The 22,922-nt window shown below is 41.7% G+C and overlaps 1 protein-coding gene across 2 annotated transcripts; it reads left to right on the top strand.

The window, feature by feature from the left end:
* The first annotated feature begins 2,136 nt into the window (after positions 1 to 2,136).
* On the top strand, positions 2,137 to 20,042 carry LOC120057004 (proteasome assembly chaperone 1-like). Of its 2 annotated transcripts, none has more exons than XM_039005346.1 (7): positions 2,137 to 2,403; positions 2,682 to 2,791; positions 3,440 to 3,597; positions 7,001 to 7,063; positions 7,213 to 7,411; positions 7,786 to 7,916; positions 19,730 to 20,042. In XM_039005346.1, the coding sequence occupies exons 1-7, from the start codon at positions 2,285 to 2,287 to the stop codon at positions 19,763 to 19,765; spliced, it is 816 nt and encodes a 271-aa protein (XP_038861274.1). In that variant the 5' UTR covers positions 2,137 to 2,284; the 3' UTR covers positions 19,766 to 20,042. The 2 variants fall into 2 exon arrangements, with proteins under 2 accessions (XP_038861274.1, XP_038861273.1); XM_039005345.1 differs by lacking the exon at positions 19,730 to 20,042 and adding an exon at positions 8,423 to 9,191 and having other exon boundaries at positions 2,145 to 2,403.
* The last annotated feature ends 2,880 nt before the right edge of the window (positions 20,043 to 22,922 follow it).

Here is a 22,922-nt window from a genome sequence, read left to right as displayed (position 1 = left end):
AAGAGGACTGGCCACCCCTCATAGCCTGGTTCCTCTCTAGGTTTCTTCCTAGGTTTTGGCCTTTCTAGGGAGTTTTTCCTAGCCAGTCCGTGCTTCTACACCTGCATTGCTTGCTGTTTGGGGTTTTAGGCTGGGTTTCTGTACAGCACTTTGAGATATCAGCTGATGTACGAAGGGCTATATAAATACATTTGATTTGATTTGAATAAATGTGAACTCATAGCTGTCAAAGATTGTGTGACACCTTCATATTATGGTATTCTAGTAAAAGAAGAACTTGCATATTTAGGCATAACCATTACAAAGGATCAGAAGTCTAGAGGCTTACTAAATTTTAACCCTCTTATTAAAAAACCCCAGAAGAAGCTAAATCAATGGTTACAGAGGGACTTATCTTTAAAAGGTAGAGTCCTAATAACCAAGGCTGAAGGTATATCTAGACTAACATATGGCGCTCTATCTTTATATCTTGACAGTAAAATAAGCAAGGAGATAGACCAGATGCTTTTCAACTTTCTTTGGAGAAACCGTACCCATTACATTAGGAAAACTGTTGTAATGAACACATGAGAATGGTGGACTGAATTTTCTGGACTTTACTACTTTAAATAATACTTTTAAGATCAATTGGATAAAACAATTCCTAAGAAGACCCACTTCTATCTGGAATTTTATTCCTCATCATGTCTTCTCTACTTTTGGTGGCCTTAACTTCATGTTGTTTTGCAATTATAATATTGACAAAGTTCCAGTGAAACTTTCTGCTTTTCATCGGCAGGTTTTCTTATCATGGTCCTTAATTTATAAACACAATTTTTCTCCACACAGATATTATATATGGAATAATCGGGATATATTGTATAAAAATACTTCTTTGTTTTTAGAATATTGGTTCCGAAATAATATCCTATTGGTGAGCCAACTGGTAAATGCAGAGGGTCTTTTACTCAGTTATAAGGAATTCTTATCACTTTACAAGGTCCCTGTAACACCTAAAGATTTTGCAATTGTTTTAGATGCCATTCCCTCAGGTGTTGCTATGTTATTCAGGAACGTGTCAAGACCTGACCCTCAGAACCTACCTTCTATTGACCCTGTTGACTCATCAGTAGGAAAGATTTGTTTCTCTTTTGGGGCCCATTCAACAACAGAGCGATACGAACCTTGTTTCAGCAGGATGTTGTATCTATTATTATTTAAAGAATTTGCAAGAAGTTGGGTGATTAATAAAAACAGGTACGGAGAGATAGGACAACCTTGCCTAATTCCTCTCTTTAACTCAAATCTAGGTGAGGTGCCATATTTCAATTTGATAGAGCTGTTACTATTTGCATAGAGAGTCTTAATATCCTTACAGAAAAAATCCCCAAAGCCAAGTTTCTCAAGGGAGTGGAAGAGAAACTGATGCTCTACTGTGTCAAATGCTTTATAAAAATCTAAAAATAATATGAAGCTATCCTCAGTTATTAGGTCTGAGTAGTCAAGTATGTCTAATACTAGTCTGACATTGTTAGAAATATGTCTGTTCCTCATGAAGCCAGACTGTGTTTCATCAATGATTGCATCCAGGACTTCTTTAATTATTTTTGCAAGTAGTAAGGCTAATATCTTATAGTCATTATTAAGAAGACAAATTGGACGCCAGTTATCGATGAGCAGCACTTCTTTTTTAGGCTTAGGTATCAGTGTTATTAACCCCTGACTCATTGTAGGAGGGAGAACATTGTTTTTAATACTCTCTAAAAAGACTTCAAATAGGAAGGAAGCTATTTGTTCAGAAAATAATTTGTAAAATTCTGATGTAATTCCATCAACACCTGGTGATTTATTGTTCTTTAGATGTTTGATAGACTCTATAATCTCTTCAACTTTGATGGGTTCATCACACTGTTTAGATTCTATATCACTGATAGAAAGTCAATTTGAGTAACGTTATTGTGTATTCTACGTATTGACGCAGTTTTACGTTATTACGCAATGACGTCATCGCGCAATGACATCATAACGTCATTTAGCAACAAATCGACCTGCCTCTAGCAACTTCCCCTGAAAATTTGTTGGCAACACCGCTCTCCTCGCCTCTTTCTCAAAACCCATTGGATGAGAAAAACAGCTGGTCCAGACCTTCTGACCTTCTCCTCCAATGGGTTTTGAGAAGGAGGAGAGAGGACGCGAGGAGAGACAATTGAGATTCTCCCACAGTTTGGTATGAGGAGGAAATCTTTGGGCGCATTTTTTTTTTGTCAGCACGGTCATCTAGCTAGCTACAGTCATACAATAAACGATGGCAACGTTTTTCGGAGAGGTTTTATCTGTTTACTCGCGTGCAGTCGAAGAAGACGACGATGATCTGGATGATGAAAACGAAGATGAGCAAATTCACAGAGAGATAGAAGAAAAGAGGTAGCTAACAGCCAGCTAGCTAACGACTAACTGCACGCGATTGAGCTTTCAGTTTCACTTGGTAACTAGTTAGCGAAGGCTTTGAAATGGTTCGCGTTTGTAGCTTAGTTTAGAGCAGATGGTTCTTTTGAAATATCCATCGCATGTCAATAATATAACATGTCATCTGTTCTCAACTGTACACAGCTCCTTTTATTATTTAAATAAGTTAGGACACGGTGACTGAGTGTAAAGATGTGCACGATTTTGACTGACTGGTGTTCGTTCTGGTTTAACAGGGAGGTCCATATTGCGTGGTGCCCTGAAGTCGCACAATCACTTGAGGACTCTGGCAGCAACAAATTGCAATGCTCAGACCTCATCATTGCCGTGGGCACTAATGCTGCAGGTAAGCTCCCGAGTGGCGCGGCGGACAAAAGCACTGCATCTCAGTACTAGATGCGTCACTACAGACCATGGTTCGATTCCAAGCTGTATCACAACTGGTCGTGATTGGGAGACCCGTAGGGCGGCGCACAATTTTCCCAGCGTCGTCCGGGGTAGGCCGTCATTGTAAATAAGAATTTGTTCTTAACTGACTTGCCTAGTTAAATAAAAACTCACCTGTGATGACTGGGGTGTATTCATTAGTCGGATTCCGTTGTAAAACGTTTTACAACAGTTTACTCAATGCTCTTCAATGTGAAAAGCTGTTGAGTCCTATTTTGTTCTTAAATGGAAGTTGTAGTTCAGTCACTTCTCTTAAAAACAATAAAGTGACTGGCGGAAGGAACCCTATGGACTTCACTCCACTTTGTAGTATGGAAGATTCTGTAATTTATAGATGTGCAGCTTGTGCCAAGCCGTCTGCAGACTTGGGATAAACATGGCAACGCATGAAAACCATACTTTTAAAATTAACTACAACTTACGTTTAAGAACGAAATACAACCAAACAGCTTTTCCGTCAAGTTTTGCAACAGAATCCAACTAATGAATACACTCCTGGTCTAACTCTTTCTCTCAAGGAATGAACATTCTCTCCTATTGTTTTCAGGATTTCTGTCTGCATATGTGTTGAACACTGAAAGCTGGGATGCAGTGGGCCATGTGTCACTATGGAATGAGAGGAGTAGGGGCTCCAGTAGACAGAGCATTGCCCTACTGCCTGGAGAGCCAGCCTGTCTCTTCTACCGACACAGGGACAACCCAGCAGTGAGTGGCTGATCAAACACAATGCACACCAACAATTGTACACAGGATACACTTAAAGGTCTAAGCCTTGTCCAAACCACAATGGCCCATAGTTCAGAAGCTTGTGTTTGGACAGTAGTCTGTTGCAGCATTAATCCATCTGCTGAGTGCCAAGCAGAGAGGCATATGGTCCTGTTCGTTGGTATGACTCAACCAGGGATCGATCTTCCAATTTCAAGACGGACACTCTAACCACAAGGCCACTGAGTTGGTATACAAATTAAACTGAGACGTAGTGATGTGACGTTGCCACGAGCAGTAGGATGAACCGCAAATATTGCAGACAAATAAAGACACATGCGCTTCACACTGCTGCAATATTATAGCTGCGGGATAAAAACAGAAGTTAAGCCTTGCGCTTCACCTTCTTCATTGTTTCTGAATTGCTGACTCTACCTTTTAAAGGTGTGTTCCAACAATATTTTCATTGCTACTGTAGTCAGTGACTCAGCGATTATAGCAGATTCTGTAAAGCAGTGCTCACCAACCTTTCATGGGCTGAGATCACTTTGTCAAAATGCAGGCCGTGATCAATTTTTTTCATGACTTCACCCTAAGCCTATGCAACATTAACCTATCAAAATCAGTTCTGTAGCAGTCAGGTTTGTGCGTAGGCTATAAGCTCAATACATTCTCACTGCATATAGACTATTCTTGAATTGCCCTGCCAATGTCGTGCTTCTCAGACCATTTTTTTAAAATTATATTTCAAAACGTGATGTATATGATCCCACTGGTAATAGATCATTTGTAGCATTACTAATTGTTTATTTTACTGGACTGATGGTGTCTGCATCTGATGGTCAGTCTCAGCAGAGGGTGGGTTTCGTGAGAGGCTACCTCTGATGGTTTTCTGACTCATGCACCAATTCATGTTACTCGTATGATCAGAGAACGTGAAATAGGCTACTCCTCTATATTAGAAAGGCAAGCCGCTAATAGCGACGCAAGTCTATCGATAAACTTTGTAGTCCGAGTGGATCAAATAAAATTTTATTTGTCACATGCGCTGAATGCAACAGGTGTAGACCTTACAGTGAAATGCATACTTACAAGCCCTTAACCAGCAATGCAGTTTTAAGAAAAAATACCTCTGTAGTGGCTTGCGGTTGGAGGCTGAGCAGTTGCCATACCAGGCAGTGATGCAACCAGTCAGGATGCTCTTGATGGTGCAGCTGTAGAACCTTTTGAGGATTTGAGGACCCATGCCAAATCTTTTCAGTCTCTTGGGGGGAGGGGGGGGGGATAGGTTTTGTCGTGCCCTTTTGACGACTGTCTTGGTGTGCTTGGACCATGTTAGTTTGTTGGTGATGTGGACACCAAGGAACTTGAAGTTCTCAACCTGCTCCACTACAGCCCCGTCGATGAAAATGGGGGAGTGCTAGGCCCACTTTTTCCTGTAGTCCACCATCTCCTTTGTCTTGATCACGTTGAGGGAGAGGTTGTTGTCCTTGCACCACACGGCCAGGTCTCTGACCTCCTCCCTATAGGTTGTCTCGTTGTTGTCGGTGATCAGCAAACTTAATAATGGTGTTGGAGTCGTGCTTGGCCATGCAGTCATGAGTGAACAGGGAGTATAGGAGGGGTCTGAGCATGCACCCATGAGTGGCACCCATGTTGAAGATCAGCATGGCGGCTGTGTTGTTACCTACCCCTACCACCTGGTGCGGCCCGTCAGGAAGTCCAGCATCCAGTTGTAGTGGGGGGTGTTTAGTCCCAGGGTGCTTAGCTTAGTGATGAGCTTTGAGGGCACTATGGTGTTGAACACTGAGCTGTAGTCAATGAACAGCATTCTCACATAGGTGTTCCTTTTGTCCAGGTGTGAATGGGCAGTGTGGAGTGCAATGGAGATTGTATCATCTGTGGATCTGTTGGGGCGGTATGCAAATTTGAGTGGATCTAGGGTTTCTGGCATAATGGTGATGATGTGAACCATGACCAGCCTTTCAAAGCACTTCATGGCTACAGACGTGAGTGCTACGGGTCAGTAGTCATTTAGGCAGGTTACCTTAGTGTTCTTGAACACAGGGACTATGGCGGTCAGCTTAAAACATGTTGGTATTACAGACTCAGACAGTGAGAGGTTGAAAATGTCAGTGAAGACACTTGCAAGCTGGTCAGCGCATGCTATGAGTAAGCATGATCAGACAGAAATTAGCTCGTCTGGTATGCTCGTGTCACTGGGCAGCTCTCGGCTGTGCTTCCCTTTGTAGTTTAATAGTTTGCAAGCCCTGCCACATCCGACGAGTGTCGGAGCCGGTTTAGTACGATTCGATCTTAGTCTTGTATTGACACTTTTCCTGTTTGATGGTTCGTTGGAGGGCATAGCGGGATTTCTTATAAGCTTCTGGGTTAGAGTCCCGCTCCTTGAAAGTGGCAGCTCTACCCTTTAGCTCAGTGTGAATGTTGCCTGTAATCTATGGCTTCTGGTTGAGGTATATACGTACAGTCACTGTGGGAACGACGTCGTCAATGGCCTTATTGATGAAGCCAGTGACTGATTTGTTGTACTCCTCAATGCCATCGGAAGAATCCCGGTACATTTTCCAGTCTGTGCTAGCAAAACAGTCCTGTAGCTTAGCATATGCTTCATCTGACCACTTTCTTATTGACCGAGTCACTGGTGCTTCACTGGGAGGTTTCTTTTATGGCTTATAAATGTGACAGTGCTGATTTTAAAATCTTAAATATGAACTCACACATAAGAACAGCAGCTCTTTGCTGTTTTCTTTGACAGGTTCTAGTCATGATTGATCACGTTTTGAAATCTCACACCGAGTCAACTATCAGCTTCGCTGTGGGCTCGTGGAAGCTCCAGACACGGTGATCTGAGCTATCTGATTGGCCAGCGGTAGACCTATGGGTGCACTTAATTTGCTCCCCGGGCGAGTAGAGTTTATACCTTCAGACACATGAAATGGTTCAAAATGGGAACATTACGATACCCGGTGTGAAGGGCAGTTGAATCAAGTGCACCTACCACAAACAGTGCAAAACGAATAAAAAAAATAGTAACTCAAGGCTTTATCGTTGGGCTTTTTTTTTAACGCCAGCTATACAGTGTTAACTCTGAAACACTGGTGCTACTGGCTTCCGGGTTACGCGAGCAGTGTCAAGCAGTGCAGGTTGTGTTTCGGAGGACGCATGGCTCTCAACCTTTGCCCCTCCTGAGTCTGTACGGGAGTTGTAGCTATTGGACAAGACTGTAATTACCAATTGGATATCCTAAAAGTGGGGAGAAAAAGGGGTAAAAAGTGTTTTAAAAACAAGGAAAGCCTTGGAGGAAGGGAAAAACTAGGAAAGCCTTGCGATTGACTGGTTGGTGACGACTGCTTTAAAGTATATACTTGTGTTGCTTTTGTAGGTCCTGGTCTGCCAAAGCACTTGTTACATTGCAGAGGACCAACTGTTTCAATGGACAGAAAAGGTAATGCGCTTGTGATTTTATACATGCCTTATAGAGGGTCAGGTTGATGCCCACTGCTTGATATGACTATAAGTAGATGTGACTGTAAAAGCACTGGTCAACAATGACTACGGCCTCTTAACTTTCTCCCTCCTTCCCTCTGGTTCTAGGTGTTTGGCTGCCTCCAGAAGAGAGGGCTCAGTGTGATGGTGCTGTCGGACAGCCCTGTGGCTGAGTACAAAACGCCAGACTACCTCTACGGTAGCGCTGTCCCTTTCCTACGCTCCCTCAAGAGCAGTGCCTCCGAGAGCCAGGCCCTCTGCCCTGCACTAGAGCAGCCAAACATCCTCACTGGACTGCCAGCTGCAGGTACCACCATACTGATGTCTTTGATTCCCTGGGTTGAAGTCTTCCATATAATTCCACAGAATTAATTAATGGACTATTTTCAATTCATTAAATTGATTGACTTTGAAATGGAATTTGCCCCCAACCATGTTCAGGCATGTATTATTAGCGTAAAAGCACTTGCATTAACGAAACATGATTTAATTTGTCAAAGATTCTTGCCATATCATGCATATTTGCCAACTTGCTGAATTTGTCATTCTTTCTCCGTAGGACCTTTCTATGGATTACATTCTGGAAATTTCCAAAACATTATGGTTATTTTTGGTTAATTTCTGGTTCCTTTTCACACAGAATGACCCAAATACTAAAACGGATCTCTATTCTTTCCTCAGTACTGAGCCACTGCCAAGTCCATCAGATTCCAGCTGTTCTGTACCAATGCTACACTGATGTCATCAGCCCAGACTCTATCACCATGGAAACCTACAAACCTGCCCTGTTGTGTCTAAGCAAGTTGGTCAAGGTGAGCGAATACATTGTAGAGCAGGGAGAAGAACCTTTTTGCGCCCCCCATCCTGACAGCAAAGAGTTAAAAAAATGTGCGTTTTAAATTTGATTTCATGAAATTCTGCCCATTTTTGCCGTGGGGTGGAGAGAAGACTTTGCAGTTTTATAACTCATTTCCTGCAGTTCTAGACATTTTGCCATAGGATAGAGGCAAATGTTAGCAGTTTTCATTATAACTGATGAACAATGTGGCCTATCCCAGTCAGTAATTCGACCATGCTTACTACAAGTCTAGCGGCCAGCTATCAAAACTAACTTACCAATCAAACAAATGTAGCTTACAACCACATTTTGAAATGTCAATTTTGTATTCTAACTCAACGTTAAGTTGCAACCCCGACTAAGTCATCCCAGTATCAGTATCAATGTCCTAATGGTAGCTATTCATCACGGTTCTCAAAAGCTTTGTCTTCTTTTGCTGATCTCTCTCTCCCTCTCCCTCTCCCCACATTTTACCTCCAGTTGGAGCCTTGTCTGAGCGCTGACGTCCTCCGAAAGTTTGCCATAATCACTGAGGCTCAGAGTAATCTGTATACTTAAATGTGGAAGATGTATTTGTACTGAATAGGCTCTGTATTTGTCTTTTACCTAATGAACAGGTTCACTTTATTTTAACCAAATCTGTATTTTGGATGTATATGGCATTTTATAGAAGTGTCCAGACACTTTTTTGCAATTTCACTTGGTTTTGAGAAACTTACCCCACCAGCCATAGACTTCTTCATGCTCGTTCTGCAGTTGCAGGGGCACAGATATAACATGAACAAAAGCTCCAAAAACACCCAAATATGTCCTTTTAAAAACAGCATTGCTCTCAGTATAACGATGCAGGTCTTTAGATGTCATTCCAAACTTTTCATTCTAATTTGTTGGACTCGAGCGATACGTCTCCGTGTAGGCCTTCTCTTGGCATTGCTCAAGACCTGCATTGCTATACTGAGAGCGTTACCGTTTCTAAAATAATGTGTTTGGGTGTTTTTGGAGTGTTTGTTCATGTTTTATCTGTGACCCTGCAACTGCAGAACAAGCATGATGAAGTTTATCGCCAGTGGGGTAAGTGTCAAAACCAAGTGAAAACTATAATAAAAAGTTTGGACACTTCCATAACATTCCATTTACAAAAAAAATTAGCCTTTCATTTAAACTATAACATAATATGTAAGTAATGTTTTAATTTGGAAGAAGTGAAGGGCACCTTCATTGAAAATAAAAAGGCGCAACACTCTCAGCATTTAAAAACTCATTGTTTTATTTAAGCAAAGTTAAAAAGCTTGATGTTTCTGCCATCAACCTAGTTCTGATGAAGGCCATTAATGGCCGAAACATCAAGCATTTTAACTTAGGATGTTAAGTCTCCTATATGGGGCACTTTGCGCGGTTCTGGAGCGATTCCGACTGACAGTTTGGTGTACGAGGCGCTGTTTGAATGTCATAGGGACCTGTGCCTCATAGTGCCAGACAGCCCCATCTGTCTGCTCCCACTCGCTCAGTGGACCCGACATTTGCAAAGGGAGCGACGTGTCACATTTTCTGCCCTATCCAGACAATCGATTTGCTCTTCCTCTGAGTGACGGATACATATATAAGAGGGGACAGCGAATCCAACAGCTGTGGTTTCATCTCTGTGATATTCTCAGCCGAATTTAGAGCTCTTAACATGAAAGAATACTAATTAATTTCTTAAAAATGAAACAAGACCACTTCTTCTTGGTCACAGATTGATGAAGTCACTTTGTGCTTAAAGGTGAAGTAACGGGTCTGCACACATTTGAATTGTCTCTGTGCTGCTCAGTGGACATTTAGGAGAAAGTTCTGTCAATTATATGAAATAGTGCCAATATTGATTGTACTGTAACGAAGTATGATCATATTTATTTTAGTTATAAGAAAGGTGCAATTTTATAGTAAGTCATTTATAATTTGATTGTTACTATATTTACAAAGCATCAGTCATTTCAAGCCCTATTGCTCCACTTTTGTTGAATAGAAAGAAAAAAATCCAGATTTTTTTTTCCCTTATTATTTTCACGTTTTTACTATGTACTTGAGCTTGTGTCCTCAAAAGTGAGTACACCTCAGCAATTTCAACAACAAAAAAATTATCAGAAAGGTGAGTTCCAGACATTTCTAAAACTATGCAACATTACCTGTTGTTGTTTATGGCCGTCATTCAAATTTTTTTGGGGGGGGGGGTATGTCTATTTAGGCGGAAATCTACAGTTTGCCCTATCATTCAAGAGGTAATTAAAAACAACTTTCAAGTAATGTTACATTTAAAATGTAAATAAACACCCTGAAATTCTGTATTTATTTTCATTCATCTTAACACTTTGAAAATTAACTGGTATTATTATAACTTATTAAACGTTTCTAAATAAATACCATCCCCAAATCTTTGTCTCAAATATGCCTTAAAACGTCAGACTGTACACTGACTATACAAAACATATTAAGAACACTTGCTCTTTCCATGAGACTGACCAGGTGAGCGCTATGATCCCTTATTAATGTCACTTTGTAAATTCACATAAATCAGTGTAGATGAAAGTGAGAAGAGGTTCAAGAAGGATTTTTAAACCTTGAGACAATTGAAACATTGATTGTGTAAATGTGCCATTCAGAGGGTGAATGGGCAAGACAAAAATATTTAAGTGCCTTTGAATGGGGTATGGTAGTAGGTGCCAGGCACACCGGTTTGTGTCAAGAACTGCACCGCTGCTTGGTTTTTCATGCTCAACAGTTTCCCATGTCTATCAAGAATGGTCCACCACCCAAATGACATCCAGCCAACTTGACAAACTGTGGGAAGCATTGGAGTCAGCATGGGCCAGCATATCTGTGGAATGCTTTGAGTCCATGCCCTGGTGAATTTAGGCTGTTCTGAGTGTGAAAGGGGGTGCAACTCCATATTAGGAAGGTGCGCCTAATGTTTGGTACTGTATACTCCGTGTATATGGCCCGGTCCCAGTCAGCCGAGCGCCATACAGTCCCCATAACAAGGTCTGTTTCCCAAATGGCACCCTGTTCGCTGCATAGTGCAGAACCCTATGAGCCCTGGTCAAAAGTAGTGCACTATAAAGGAAATGGGGTGCCATTTGGGACTCCTCCCCGGTTACACTTGAGCCACTCACACATCTAATCCATAAGTGGAATGACTGGTGATGATAGGCTACGTTTTTGCTGTAATATTTTAGTTGTTTTCTGGCTTCTTTCCTTCCTGTATGTCGCTACCATATGTTCCTCAGACGTAGCCTTGGCAGTGTGCTTATTTACCTTCAACAACATTCTCCTGGGAGGGTCTCTTCCTTATGCTCCGTCTTTGTATTTTTCTAACCTATTTCTCTTTCTATCCCTCTTTCCCTTAAACCAACGAATTGTCTCCTATTCATCATGTGAGACCTTCAATGACCACTTCAGTTCCTGGAAATCTACGTAGCAAATTTGGCACTTTTTTCCCCCTCCACACAGTCGTGAGAGATTGACCATTGAGCATAGACTTAATGATTGTTAATCTTCTGTGTATGTTTATGAACAACATTTTCTGAATGAAGCACATTGATGATAAAGTGCTCTGGAACTTTGTCATGGAAATCATATGGTTCACACACACTATAAAGTGCATTCGGAAAGTATTCAGACCCCTTGACTTTTTCCACATTTTGTTACGTTACAGCCTTATTTTAAAATGGATTACATACATTCTTTCCCTCATCAATCTATGCACAATACCCCATAATGACAAAGCAAAAACAGGAACAGGTTTGTGGAAATTTTTGCTGATTTATTACAAATAAAAACAGATACCTTTTATTTACATAAGTATTCAGACCATTTGCTATGAGACTTGAAATTGAGCTCAGGTGCATCCTGCCAATTGATCATCCTAGATGTTTCTACTACTTGATTGGAGTCCACCTGTGGTAAATTCAATTGATTGGACATGATTTGGAAAGGCACACGCCTATCTATATAGGGTCCCACAGTTGACAGTCCATGTCAGAGCAAAAACCAAGCCATGAGGTTGAAGGAATTGTCCGTAGATCTCTGAGACAGGATTGTGTCGAGGCACAGATATGGGGAAGGGTACCGAAAAATGACTGCTGCATTGAAGGTCCCCAGGACCTCCATCATTCTTAAATGGAATAAGTTTGGAGCTACAAAGACTCTTGCTAGAGCTGGCCGCCTGTCCAAACTGCAATCGGGGGAGAAGGGCCTTGGTCAGGGAGGTGACCAAGAACTCGATGTTCAGTCTGACAGAGCTCCAGAGTAACTCTGTGGAGATGGGAGAACCTTCCAGAAGGACAACCATTTCTGCAGCACTCCACCAATCAGGCCTTTATGGTAGAGTGGCCAGATGGAAGCCAATCCTCAGTAAAAGGCACAGAACGGCCTGCTTGGAGTTTGCCAAAAGGCACCTAAAGGACTTTGATCATGAGAAACAAGATTCTATGGTCTGATGAAACCAGGATTGAACTCTTTGCCCTGAATTCCGAGCTTCCAGTCTGGAGGAAACCTGGCACCATCCCTACGGTGAAGCATGGTGGGGGCAGCATCATGCAGTGGGGATGTTTTTCAGTGGCAGGGACTGTGAGACTAGTCAGGATTGAGGGAAAGATGAACGGAGTAAAGTACAGAGATCCCTTGATGAAAACCTGCTCAGGACCTCAGAGTGGGGTGGAGGTTCACCTTCCAACAGGACAACGACCCTAAGCACACAGCCAAGACAACACAAGAGTAGCTTTTGGGACCAGTCTATGAATGTCCTTGTGGCCTAGCCAGAGCCCAGACTTGAACCTGATCTAACATCTCTGGAGAGACCTGAAAATAGATTGGATGCTCCCCATCCAATCTGACAGAGCTTGAGAGGGTCTGCAGAGAAGAATGGGAGAAATTCCCCAAATACATGTGTACCAAGCTTGTAGCGTCATACCCAAGAAGACTCGAGGCTGTAATCGCTGCCAAAGGTGCTTCAACAAAGTACTGAGTTAACGGGTCTGAAAACTTGTGTAAATGGGATATTTCAGTTTTACATTTTTTTATACATTTCCAAATAAATAAACTGTTTTTGGCTTTGTCATTATGGGGTATTTGTGTAGTTTTAGGGAAAAAACTATTTAATCAATTTTAGAATAAGGCTGTAACATAACAAAATGTGGAAATAGTCAAGGGATCTGAATACTTTCCGAATGCACTGTATATACAAAAGTATTTGGACACCCCTTCAAATGAGTGGATTCGGCTATTTCAGGCACACCCGTTGCTGACAGGTGTATAAAACCGAGCAAACCGCCATGCAATCTCTATTGACCAACATTGGCAGTAGAATGGCCTTACTGACTTTTAACTCGCCACCTTTCCAACAAGTCAGTTCGTCAAATTTCTGCCTTGCTAGAGCTACCCCGGTCAACTACTGTTATTGTGAAGTGGAAACGTCTTGGTGCAATAACGGCTCAGCCGTGAAGTGATTGGCCACATGCTTACAGCACAGGACCGCCTAGTGCTGAAGCGCGGATAGGGCTGCTGTGCTTCAAGCTCTTAGGAAACTTTGCAGTATTTTATTTGTTTTATTTCTTACATTAATAGACCAGGAAACGTTTTGTGTTATTACATACAGCCGGGAAGAACTTTTGCATATCAGAGCGGTGGTAACTCGCCATCATTACGACCAGGAATACGACTTTCCCGAACCGGATCCTTTGTTCGTACCCCCCAGTGCAATTTAACTGATCCCAGAGGCTGTTCCAAAACTCGGAGTGGATTTTTAGTCTGACTCAGGAGGCGTGCACACCACGCTGATGTTCAGTTTCTGGATAATAAAGTTGACAAGCTCAGGGCAAGGATTTCCTTCCATCTTCCACATGGCTCTCTCGGGATATACTGTCTGAGTCCGTTCAGCCATTTGGGTTCTCAGTTCATCGCGCAGACAGGAATAAATATCTCTCCGGGAAGAACAAGGGCGGGGGTGTATGTTTCATGATTAACTACTCATGGTGTGATTGTGATAACATACAGGAACTCCAGTCCTTCTGTTCACCAGACTTAGAATACTTCACAATCAAATGCCGACTGTATTACCTCCCAAGAGAATTCTCTTCGGTTATAGTCACAGCCGTGTATATTCCCCCTCGAGCCAATACCACGACGGCCCTCTAACTTCACTGGACTTTATGCAAACTGGAAAATGCATATCCTGAGGCCGCATTCATTCTAGTTGGGAATTTTAACAATGTAAATTTGAGGAAAATGTTCTATCAACACATTAACTGTAGTACTCACACTACTAAAACACTCGACCACTGCTACTCCAACTTCCGGGATGCCTACAAGGCCTTCCCCTGCCCTCTCTTCGGCATATTTGATCACGACTCCATTTTGCTCCTCCCTTCCTATAGGCAGAAACTCAAACAGGAAGTACCTGTGCTAAGGACTATTCAACACTGGTCTGACCAATTTGATATCCATGCTTCAAGATTGTTTTGATCACGCGGACTGGGATATGTTCTGGGTAGCCTCTGAGAACAACAGACGAATACACTGATACGGTGACGGATGTTTATCAGGAAGTGTATAGAAGATGTTGTACCCACTGTGACTATTAAAACCTACCCTAACCAGAAACCGTGGATAGATGGCAGCATTTGCGCAAAACTGAAAGCGTGAATCATTGCATTTAACCATGGCAAGGTGACTGGAAATATGGCCAAATACAAACAGTGTAGTTATTCCTTCCGTAAGGCAATCAAACAGGAAAACCGTCAGTATAGAGACAAAGTGGAGTCGCAATTCAACGGCTCGGACACGAGGCGTATGTGGCAGGGTCTACAGACAATCACGGACTATAAAGGGAAAACCAGCCACGTGGCGGACACTGATGTCTTGCTTCCGGACAAGCTAAACACCTTCGCCCGCTTTGAGAATAAAATAGTGCCACGGACGCGGCCTGCTACCAAGGACTGTGGGCTCTCCTCCGTGGCTGACGTAAGTATGACATTTAAGCGTGTTAACCCTTGCAAGGCTGCCGGTCCAGATGGCATCCCAAGCTGCGTCCTCAGAGCATGCGCAGACCAGCTGGCTGGAGTGTTTACGGACATATTTAATCTCTCCCTATCCCAGTCTGTTGTCCCCACATGCTTCAATATGTCCACCATTGTTTCTGTACCCAAGAAAGCAAAGGTAATTAAAGTAAATTACTATTTCCCTGTAGCACTCACTTTTGTCATCATGAAGTGCTTTGAGAGACTAGTGATATGATCCTTGACCTCTACCTTACCTGACACCCTAGACCCACTTCAATTTGCTTACCGCCCCAATTGATCCACAGACGATGCAATCGTCATCGCACCACACTGCCTTATCCCATCTGGACAAGAGGAATACCTATGTAAGAATGCTGTTAATTGACTATAGCTCAGCATTCAACACCATAGTACCCTCCAAGCTCATCATTAAGCTTGAGGCCCTGGGTCTGAACCACGTTCTGTGCAACTGGGTCCTGGACCCAGTTTATTTTACTATTTTCTACATTGTAGAATAATACTGAAGACATCAAAACTATGAAATAACACATGGAATCATGTAGTAACCAAAAGTGTTAAACAAATTCAGATTCTTCAAATAGCCACCCTTCACCTTGATGACAGCTTTTCACACTCTTGGCATTCTCTCAACCAGCTTCACCTGGAATGCTTTTCCAACAGTCTTGAAGGAGTTCCCACATATGCTGAGTGCTTGTTGGCTGCTATTCCTTCACTCTGCGGTCCGACACATCCCCAAACAATCTCAATTTTGTTGAGGTCGGGGGATTGTGTAACTCAGGTCATTTGACGCAGCACTCCATCACTCTCCTTCTTGGTAAAATAGCCCGTACACAGCCTGGAGGTGTGATGGGTCATTGTCCTGTTGAAAAACAAATGATAGTCCCACTGAGCCCAAACCAGATGGGATGGTGTATCGCTGCAGAATGCTGTGGTAGCCATGTTGGTTAAGTGTGCCATGAATTCTAAATAAATCACAGGCAGTGTCACCAGCAAAGCCACCCCACACCATAACACCACCTTCTCCATGATTTATAGTGGGAAATACACATTAGGAGATCATCTTTTCACACCCCCCGTGTCTCACAAAGACACGGCGGTTGGATCCAAAAATCTCTAATTTGGACTCCAGACCAAAGGACAAATTTCCACCGGTCTAATGTCCATTGCTCGTGTTTCTTGGCGCAAACAAGTTTTTTCTTATTGGTGTCCTTTAGTAGTGGTTTCTTTGCAGCAATTCGACCATGAAGGCCTGATTCGCAGTATCCTCTGAACAGTGCATTTTGAGATGTCTGTTACTTGAACTCTGTGAAGCATTTATTTGGGCTGCAATTTCTGAGGTGCTGTTAACTCTAATGAACGTATCCTCTGCCACAGAGAACTCTGGGTCTTCCGTTCCTGTTCCGGTCCTCATGAGAGCCAGTTTCATCATAGCGCTTGATGGGTTTTGCGACTGCACTTGAAGAAACTTTCAAAGTTCTTGAAATGTTCCGTATTGACTTACCCTCATGTCTTAAAGTAATGGACTGTCGTTTCTCTTTGCTTATTTGAGCCGCTCTTCTGTATACCCCCCACCTTGTCACAACTCAACTGATTGGCTCAAACACATTAAGAATAAAATAAATTCCACAAATTAACTTTTAAGAAGGTACACCTGTTAATTGAACAGCATTCCAGGTGACTACCTCATGAAGCTGGTTGAGAGAATACCAAGAGAGTGCAAAGCTGTCAACAAGGCAAAGGGTGGCTGTTTGAAGAATCTCAAATATAAAATATATTTTGATTTGTTTAGCACTTTTTTTTGGTTACGACGTGATTCCATATGTGTTATTTCATAGTTTTGATGTACTAATATTCTACAATGTTGAAAATGGTAAAAAAAAATAAAGAAAAACCCTTGAATGTGTAGGTGTTCTAAAACTTTTGACCGGTAGTGTACATAGACTTGAAATCACTGGCTGCTTTAATAATGTTTACATATTTTGCATTACTCATCTCATATCTATATAATGTATTCTATCCTATTCTACTATATTCTATCCTAATCTACTGTATCCTATTCTACTGTATATGTCTATGCCTCTGACATTGCTCGTCCCCAAATATTTATATATTCTTATTTCCATTCCGTTACTTTAGATTTGTGAGTATTGTTATTTATTACGACACTGTTGGAGCTAGAAACACAAGCATTTCACTACACCCGCAATAACATATGCTAAGCACATGTATGTGACAAATATGTATTTGGATTTGATAAATCGTCTGTCCTCGTTTGCAACACTCACTACCGAGGTCCAAACTGCCTCTGGAAGCAACGTCAGCACAATAACTATTCGTTCGGTGATTTCTGAAATGGGTTTCCATGGCTGAGCAGCTGCACACAAGCCTAAGATCATGCGCAATGCCAAGCGTCGGCAGGAGTGGTGTAAAGCTTGCCGCCATTAGACTCTGGAGCAGTGGAAACGTTTTCTATGGACTGATGGATCACACTTCATCATCTGGCAGTCCGACAGATGAATTTGGGTTTGACGGATGCCAGGAGAATGCTACCTGCCCCAATGCATAGTGCCAACAGTAAAGTTTGGGGCTGTTTTTTCATGGTTCGGACTAGGCCCCTTAGTTCCTGTGAAGGGAATTCTTAACTCTACAGCATACAATGACATTCTAGACGATTCTGTGCAAGTTTGGGAAAGGCCCCCGTGCACAAATCGAGGTCCAGACAGAAATGGCTTGTCAAGATCTGTGTGGAAGAACTTGACTGGCCTGCACGGAGCCCGACCTCAACCCCTTTGAACACCTACTACGAGCCAGGCCTAATCGCCCAACATCTTTGCCCGACCTCGCTATGCTTTTGTGGCTGAATGGAAGCAAGAAATGTTCCAACATCTAGTGGAAAGCCTTCCCAGAAGAGTGGAGGCTGTTATAGCAGCAAAGGGGGGACCAACTTCATATTAATGCCCATGATTTTGGAATGAGTTGTTCGACGAGCAGGTGTCCACATACTTTTGGTTATGTAGTTTATATAAACCATTAGTAAGTAGTCTTCTGTTTAACTGATAAATTAACCTGAGCGGTGGTGTGTTTTTTTTCTTTCTTTGATTGTGCATTTTTCTCTGGATTTGCCATTTTTATTTTCAAATTCGCAATATTATATTTGTCCACAAGATGGAGCAGGTCACCATACTTGTATTTACCTTCAATAAGCAAAGTCAGCCCTCTGTGTGACTAGACTGCAACACCTTTCACACCCTCAATGTATTCGTTTTTTTCTTATTTCATTCATTCTTCATAGTTTGGCACTGGTGGTTTGCACTAATAAGGGAAAAGTGATAGAGGACTGTTATTGTTTAGTCTGAAAAATTGACATTTGTACTGCAATGAAACATCAATGATACAAGACCTTTAGAGGACTTACATCAATAGTTCTAAGCAGCTCTAATTTGAATGCAAGTAATCTATTTTATAATACATACTCGTAAGGCATCTTACATTGCATCTTGGTGAACAAACCTTGCACAAAGATTATGACCAGTCAGGTTATCCGGAATTGAATGAATCTTTTAATCTTGAGGTCTACAGAATTCTGATAAATGTTTTGCATACATCCTGTGATGTGAAAAGGAGAAAAATGACAGTCCCAATGAATATGATTACATGCCAGATAGCTTAATATGGGCATGCAATTAATTTGGTTTACATGGAGATTTGTTGAAGTGTGATGGTCCGTAGAGTTAGCGAAATCAAGACTGCTGCAATGAGTAAAGATTTTCCTTACAAGTCTTCAGTGATCACTTCACATTGAGAAGTTAACAGTTTTTGCTTTAGCCTGGTTCTGGTGCTCATCTGTGGTTTTCAAAGAACTCTTTGTACTCACACTCCCTCCATCCTTCCACAGCCAGAGTGTTGGGGTGCTAATGATCGCTCCCTCCCCCTGACATACTGTATGTGATCATTACTCATCATTGAGCCAACATGGTGGCTTGTTGCCCAGTTGCCAGCCTGTGCCTTTTGGATGGGTGATGTGTTAGTGCTCAAGACTATCTCCACTGACATTCTGCTATTGCCTTTATGAGCTACTCTTGTCCCTGAGGGGGTTTTGTATAGCATGGAACACAGCGTCCTAGTGTTATTCGCAGGCACTTTAGTTACGTTTTTTGCTGTTGTATTTATTATGGATCCCCATTAGCTGCTGACAAGGCAAAATTAAGGCAGTTATACAGTTTAAAAAACATTACAATACATTCATTACAGAATTCACAACACACTAAGTGTGTGCACTCAGGCCCATACTCCACTACCATATATGTACAACGCAAAAACCATATGTTATGTGTGTGTATGCATGTGTCTGTGCCTATGTTTGTGTTACTTCACAGTCCCGCTGTTCCATAAGGTGTATTTTTACCTGCTTTTTGAATCTGATTCCACTGCTTGCATCAGTTACCTGATGTGGAATAGAGTTCTATGTAGTCATGGCTCTATGTAGTACTTTGCGCCTCCCATAGTCTGTTCTGGACTTGGGGACTGTGAAGAGACCTCTGGTGGCATGTCTTGTGGGGTATGCATGGATGTCCGAGCTGTGTGCTAGTATTTTAAACAGACAGCTCGGTACCTTCAGCTTATCAACACCTCTTACAAAAACAAGGAATGAGGAAGTCGATCTCTTTTCCACTTTGAGCCATGAGAGATTGACATGCATGTCATTAATGTTAGCTCTCTGTGTACTTTTAAGGGCCAGCCTTGCTGCCCTGTTCTGAACCCAAGGTAGAAGCCACCGGAGAGGGAGACAGAACAGAGGAAGAAGACGCAGGAACCTCCGGAGCCGATCTTGAATGGGAAGCTCCCAAGGAAGAAGGCGCTGGAACTTCTGGATCCAGGGCGGCAAAGCTGTTTCTGGTCTGTATCAGGTCCGGGCTCAACATCTCCAAGGAGACCCTCGTTGCAAAAAAGCACCTAAAGACTGAGCATGAGAAACAAGATTCTCTGGTCTGATACCTCTTTGGCCTGAATGCCATGCGTCTCGTCTGGAGGAAACCTGGCACCATCCCTACGGTGAAGCATTGTGGTGGCAGCATCAAGCTGTGGTTATGTTTTTCAGTGGCAGGGACATGAAGACTAGTCAGGATTGAGGGAAAGGTTGGCCTTCCAACAGGACAACGCAGGAGTGGCTTTGGGACAAGTCTCAACGTCCTTGACTGACCCAGCAAAGCCCAGACTTGAACCCGAACGAACATCTCTGGAGTGACCTGAAAATAGCTGTGCATCAATGCTCCCCATCCAACCTGACAGAGCTTGAGAGGATCTGCAGAGAAGAATGGGAGAAGCACTCCAAATATAGGTGTGCCAAGCTTGTAGCGTCACACTTAAGAAGACTTGTCTGTAATCGCTGCCAAAGGTGCTTTAACAAATCACTGAGTAAAGGGTTTGAACTCTTACGTAAATGTGAGATTTCAGTTTTTTTTTAAATACATTTGCAAAAATGTCAGTTTTTTTCTTTGTCATTATGGGGTATTGTGTTTAGATTGAGGGGGGGGGGAAATATTTAATCAATTTTAGAATAAGGCTGTAACATATATATATATATATATATATTTTAAGTCTGAGTACTTTCCGAATGCACTGTATGTCATGTTTCTTTCTTACTGAGTTGTCTATAGATGTTTATGGTGTTGAGCACTGCAGAAAATATGGAGAGATTGGGGTTTACACAAGAAACCGCATTACATCACTGATGACCCTGTCAGTATAATTTGGAATTCCCGAGATGACATCTTTAAAACATATATTCAGTAATGAACAATGATTGAAAATTATACTACGAATGTAGTCTATTCTGCTGTTAAACATCACTTTCCAGTTACATACAGTGCCTTCAGAAAGTATTCACATCCCTTGACTTTTTCCAAATTTTGTTGTGTTACAGCCTGAATTTAAAATTTAATAAATATAGATTTTTCTTTCACTGGCCTACGCACAATACCCCATAATGTCAAAGTGGAATTATGTTTTTTTGAAAGATTTACAAATTAATTAAAAATGAAAAGCTGAAATGTTTTGAGTTAAGTATTCAACCTTTTTTTGTTATGGCAAGCCTAAAGTACAGAAGTAAAAATGTGCTTAACAAGTTACATGGACTCATTCTGTGCGCAATAATATTTTTTATTTTTATTTTTTATGACTACCTCATCTCTTGTTCCGCACACATACAATGATCTGTAAGGTTCCTCAGTCGAGCAGTGAATTTCAAACACAGATTCAACCACAAAGCCAGGGAGGTTTTCCAATGCCTCGCAAAGAAGGGCACCTATTGGTTGGTGAAAAAAACAACACACCCAGTCACTACAAAGATACAGGCTTCCTTCCTAACTCAGTTGCTGGAGAGGAAGGAAACCGCTCAGGGATGTCACCATGGGACCAATAGTGACTTTTAAAACAGTTTAATGGCTGTGATAGGGGAAAACTGAGGATGGATCAGTAACTTTGTAGTTACTCCACAATACTAACCTAATTGACAGTGAAAAGAAAGAAGCCTGTACAGAATAAAAATATTTTAAGATGCATCCTGTTTGCAATAAGGCACAAGTTAAACTGAAAAAAAATTGGCAAAGTAATTAACTTTTTGTCCTGAATACAAAGTGCTATGTTTGGGGCAAATCCAATACAACATATTACTGAGTACCACTCTCCATATTTTCAAGCAGAGTGGTGGCTTCATCATGTAATGGGTATGGTTGTAATAATTAAGGACTTGGGAGTTTTTTAGGATAAAAGTAAATGGAATGGAGGCAAAATCTTAGAGGAAAACCTGGTTCAATATGCTTTCCACCAGACACAGGGAGATTAATTGACCTTTCAGCAGGACAATAACCTAAAACAGTGAATGTTCCTGAGTGGCCTAGTCAGAGTTTTGAATCTGCTTGAAAATCTGTCAAGACTTAAATGTTTTTCTATTTATGATCAACAACCAACTTGACAGAGTTTGAATAATTTTGAAAAGAATAATGGGCAAATATTGTACAATCCCAGTATGGAAAGCTCTTCGAGACTTACCCAGAAAGACTCACAGCTGTATTTGCTGCCAAAGGCCATTCTAACTTGTATTGACTCAGGGGTGTGAACTCTTATCTAAATGAGATATCTCTGTTTTCAATACATTTGCAAAAATTTCTGAAAACATGTTTTCATTTTGTCGTTATGGGATATTGTGTGTAGTGAATGAGTAATGAATTCAGGCTGTAACAACAAAATGTGTAATAAGTTAAGGGGTATAAATACTTTCTGGCACTGTAGTTGCCTAAAGTACTCTATGTCCATAGATTAGACTGTAACGATTAAATGATTCGAGGTATTATCAAAGTTTCCAAAGCATCACAATTCTTGGGAAGAGCGGAAGGTTTGGAATGTTAGATGGGGCACTGATTCTGATGTCACTTACACTGCAGTGTTAATCATGAATAAAAGTATGAAATTGCAGCTATTTGTCAGACTACTATCCTACCTACCATTAGGGAGCAGGGAGTTGCACTGAGTCATCGGTCGTGTGTGTGTTTGTGTGAGAGAGCGATACAGAGTGTGAATGTGCTGATAGGATGCATCATGCCACCCTGTTGGTTGCTTCACAAGGGCACTGGATACAATACGGGCTGAAGTCTGCGGGCATTTCCCTTGACAGATTCAAAGGTATTTCCTGACGTGTCACTACTAAGTGGGAAGAAAAATGTAAAAGTATGTTAAAGAAACAATTTTGGGCATTTCTTCTTTCATTGGCATGTCAAATGATTATTATTTATTTTTTTGTAATGTGTTAATCATAACAATCTATCCTTTCATTCATATTGTCCACCCTAAAATCAATACATTCAGTTTGTTTCATGCTACACACTTCATTGACTAAAAACTTAATGATAATGTTGAGATGGAGTAGG

This window comes from Salvelinus namaycush, chromosome 12 (genome assembly GCF_016432855.1).
Source record: "Salvelinus namaycush isolate Seneca chromosome 12, SaNama_1.0, whole genome shotgun sequence".
NCBI lineage: Eukaryota > Metazoa > Chordata > Actinopteri > Salmoniformes > Salmonidae > Salvelinus > Salvelinus namaycush.
Note: the sequence above shows the minus strand (reverse complement) of the source record. Positions and strands in the feature narration are given on the sequence as shown.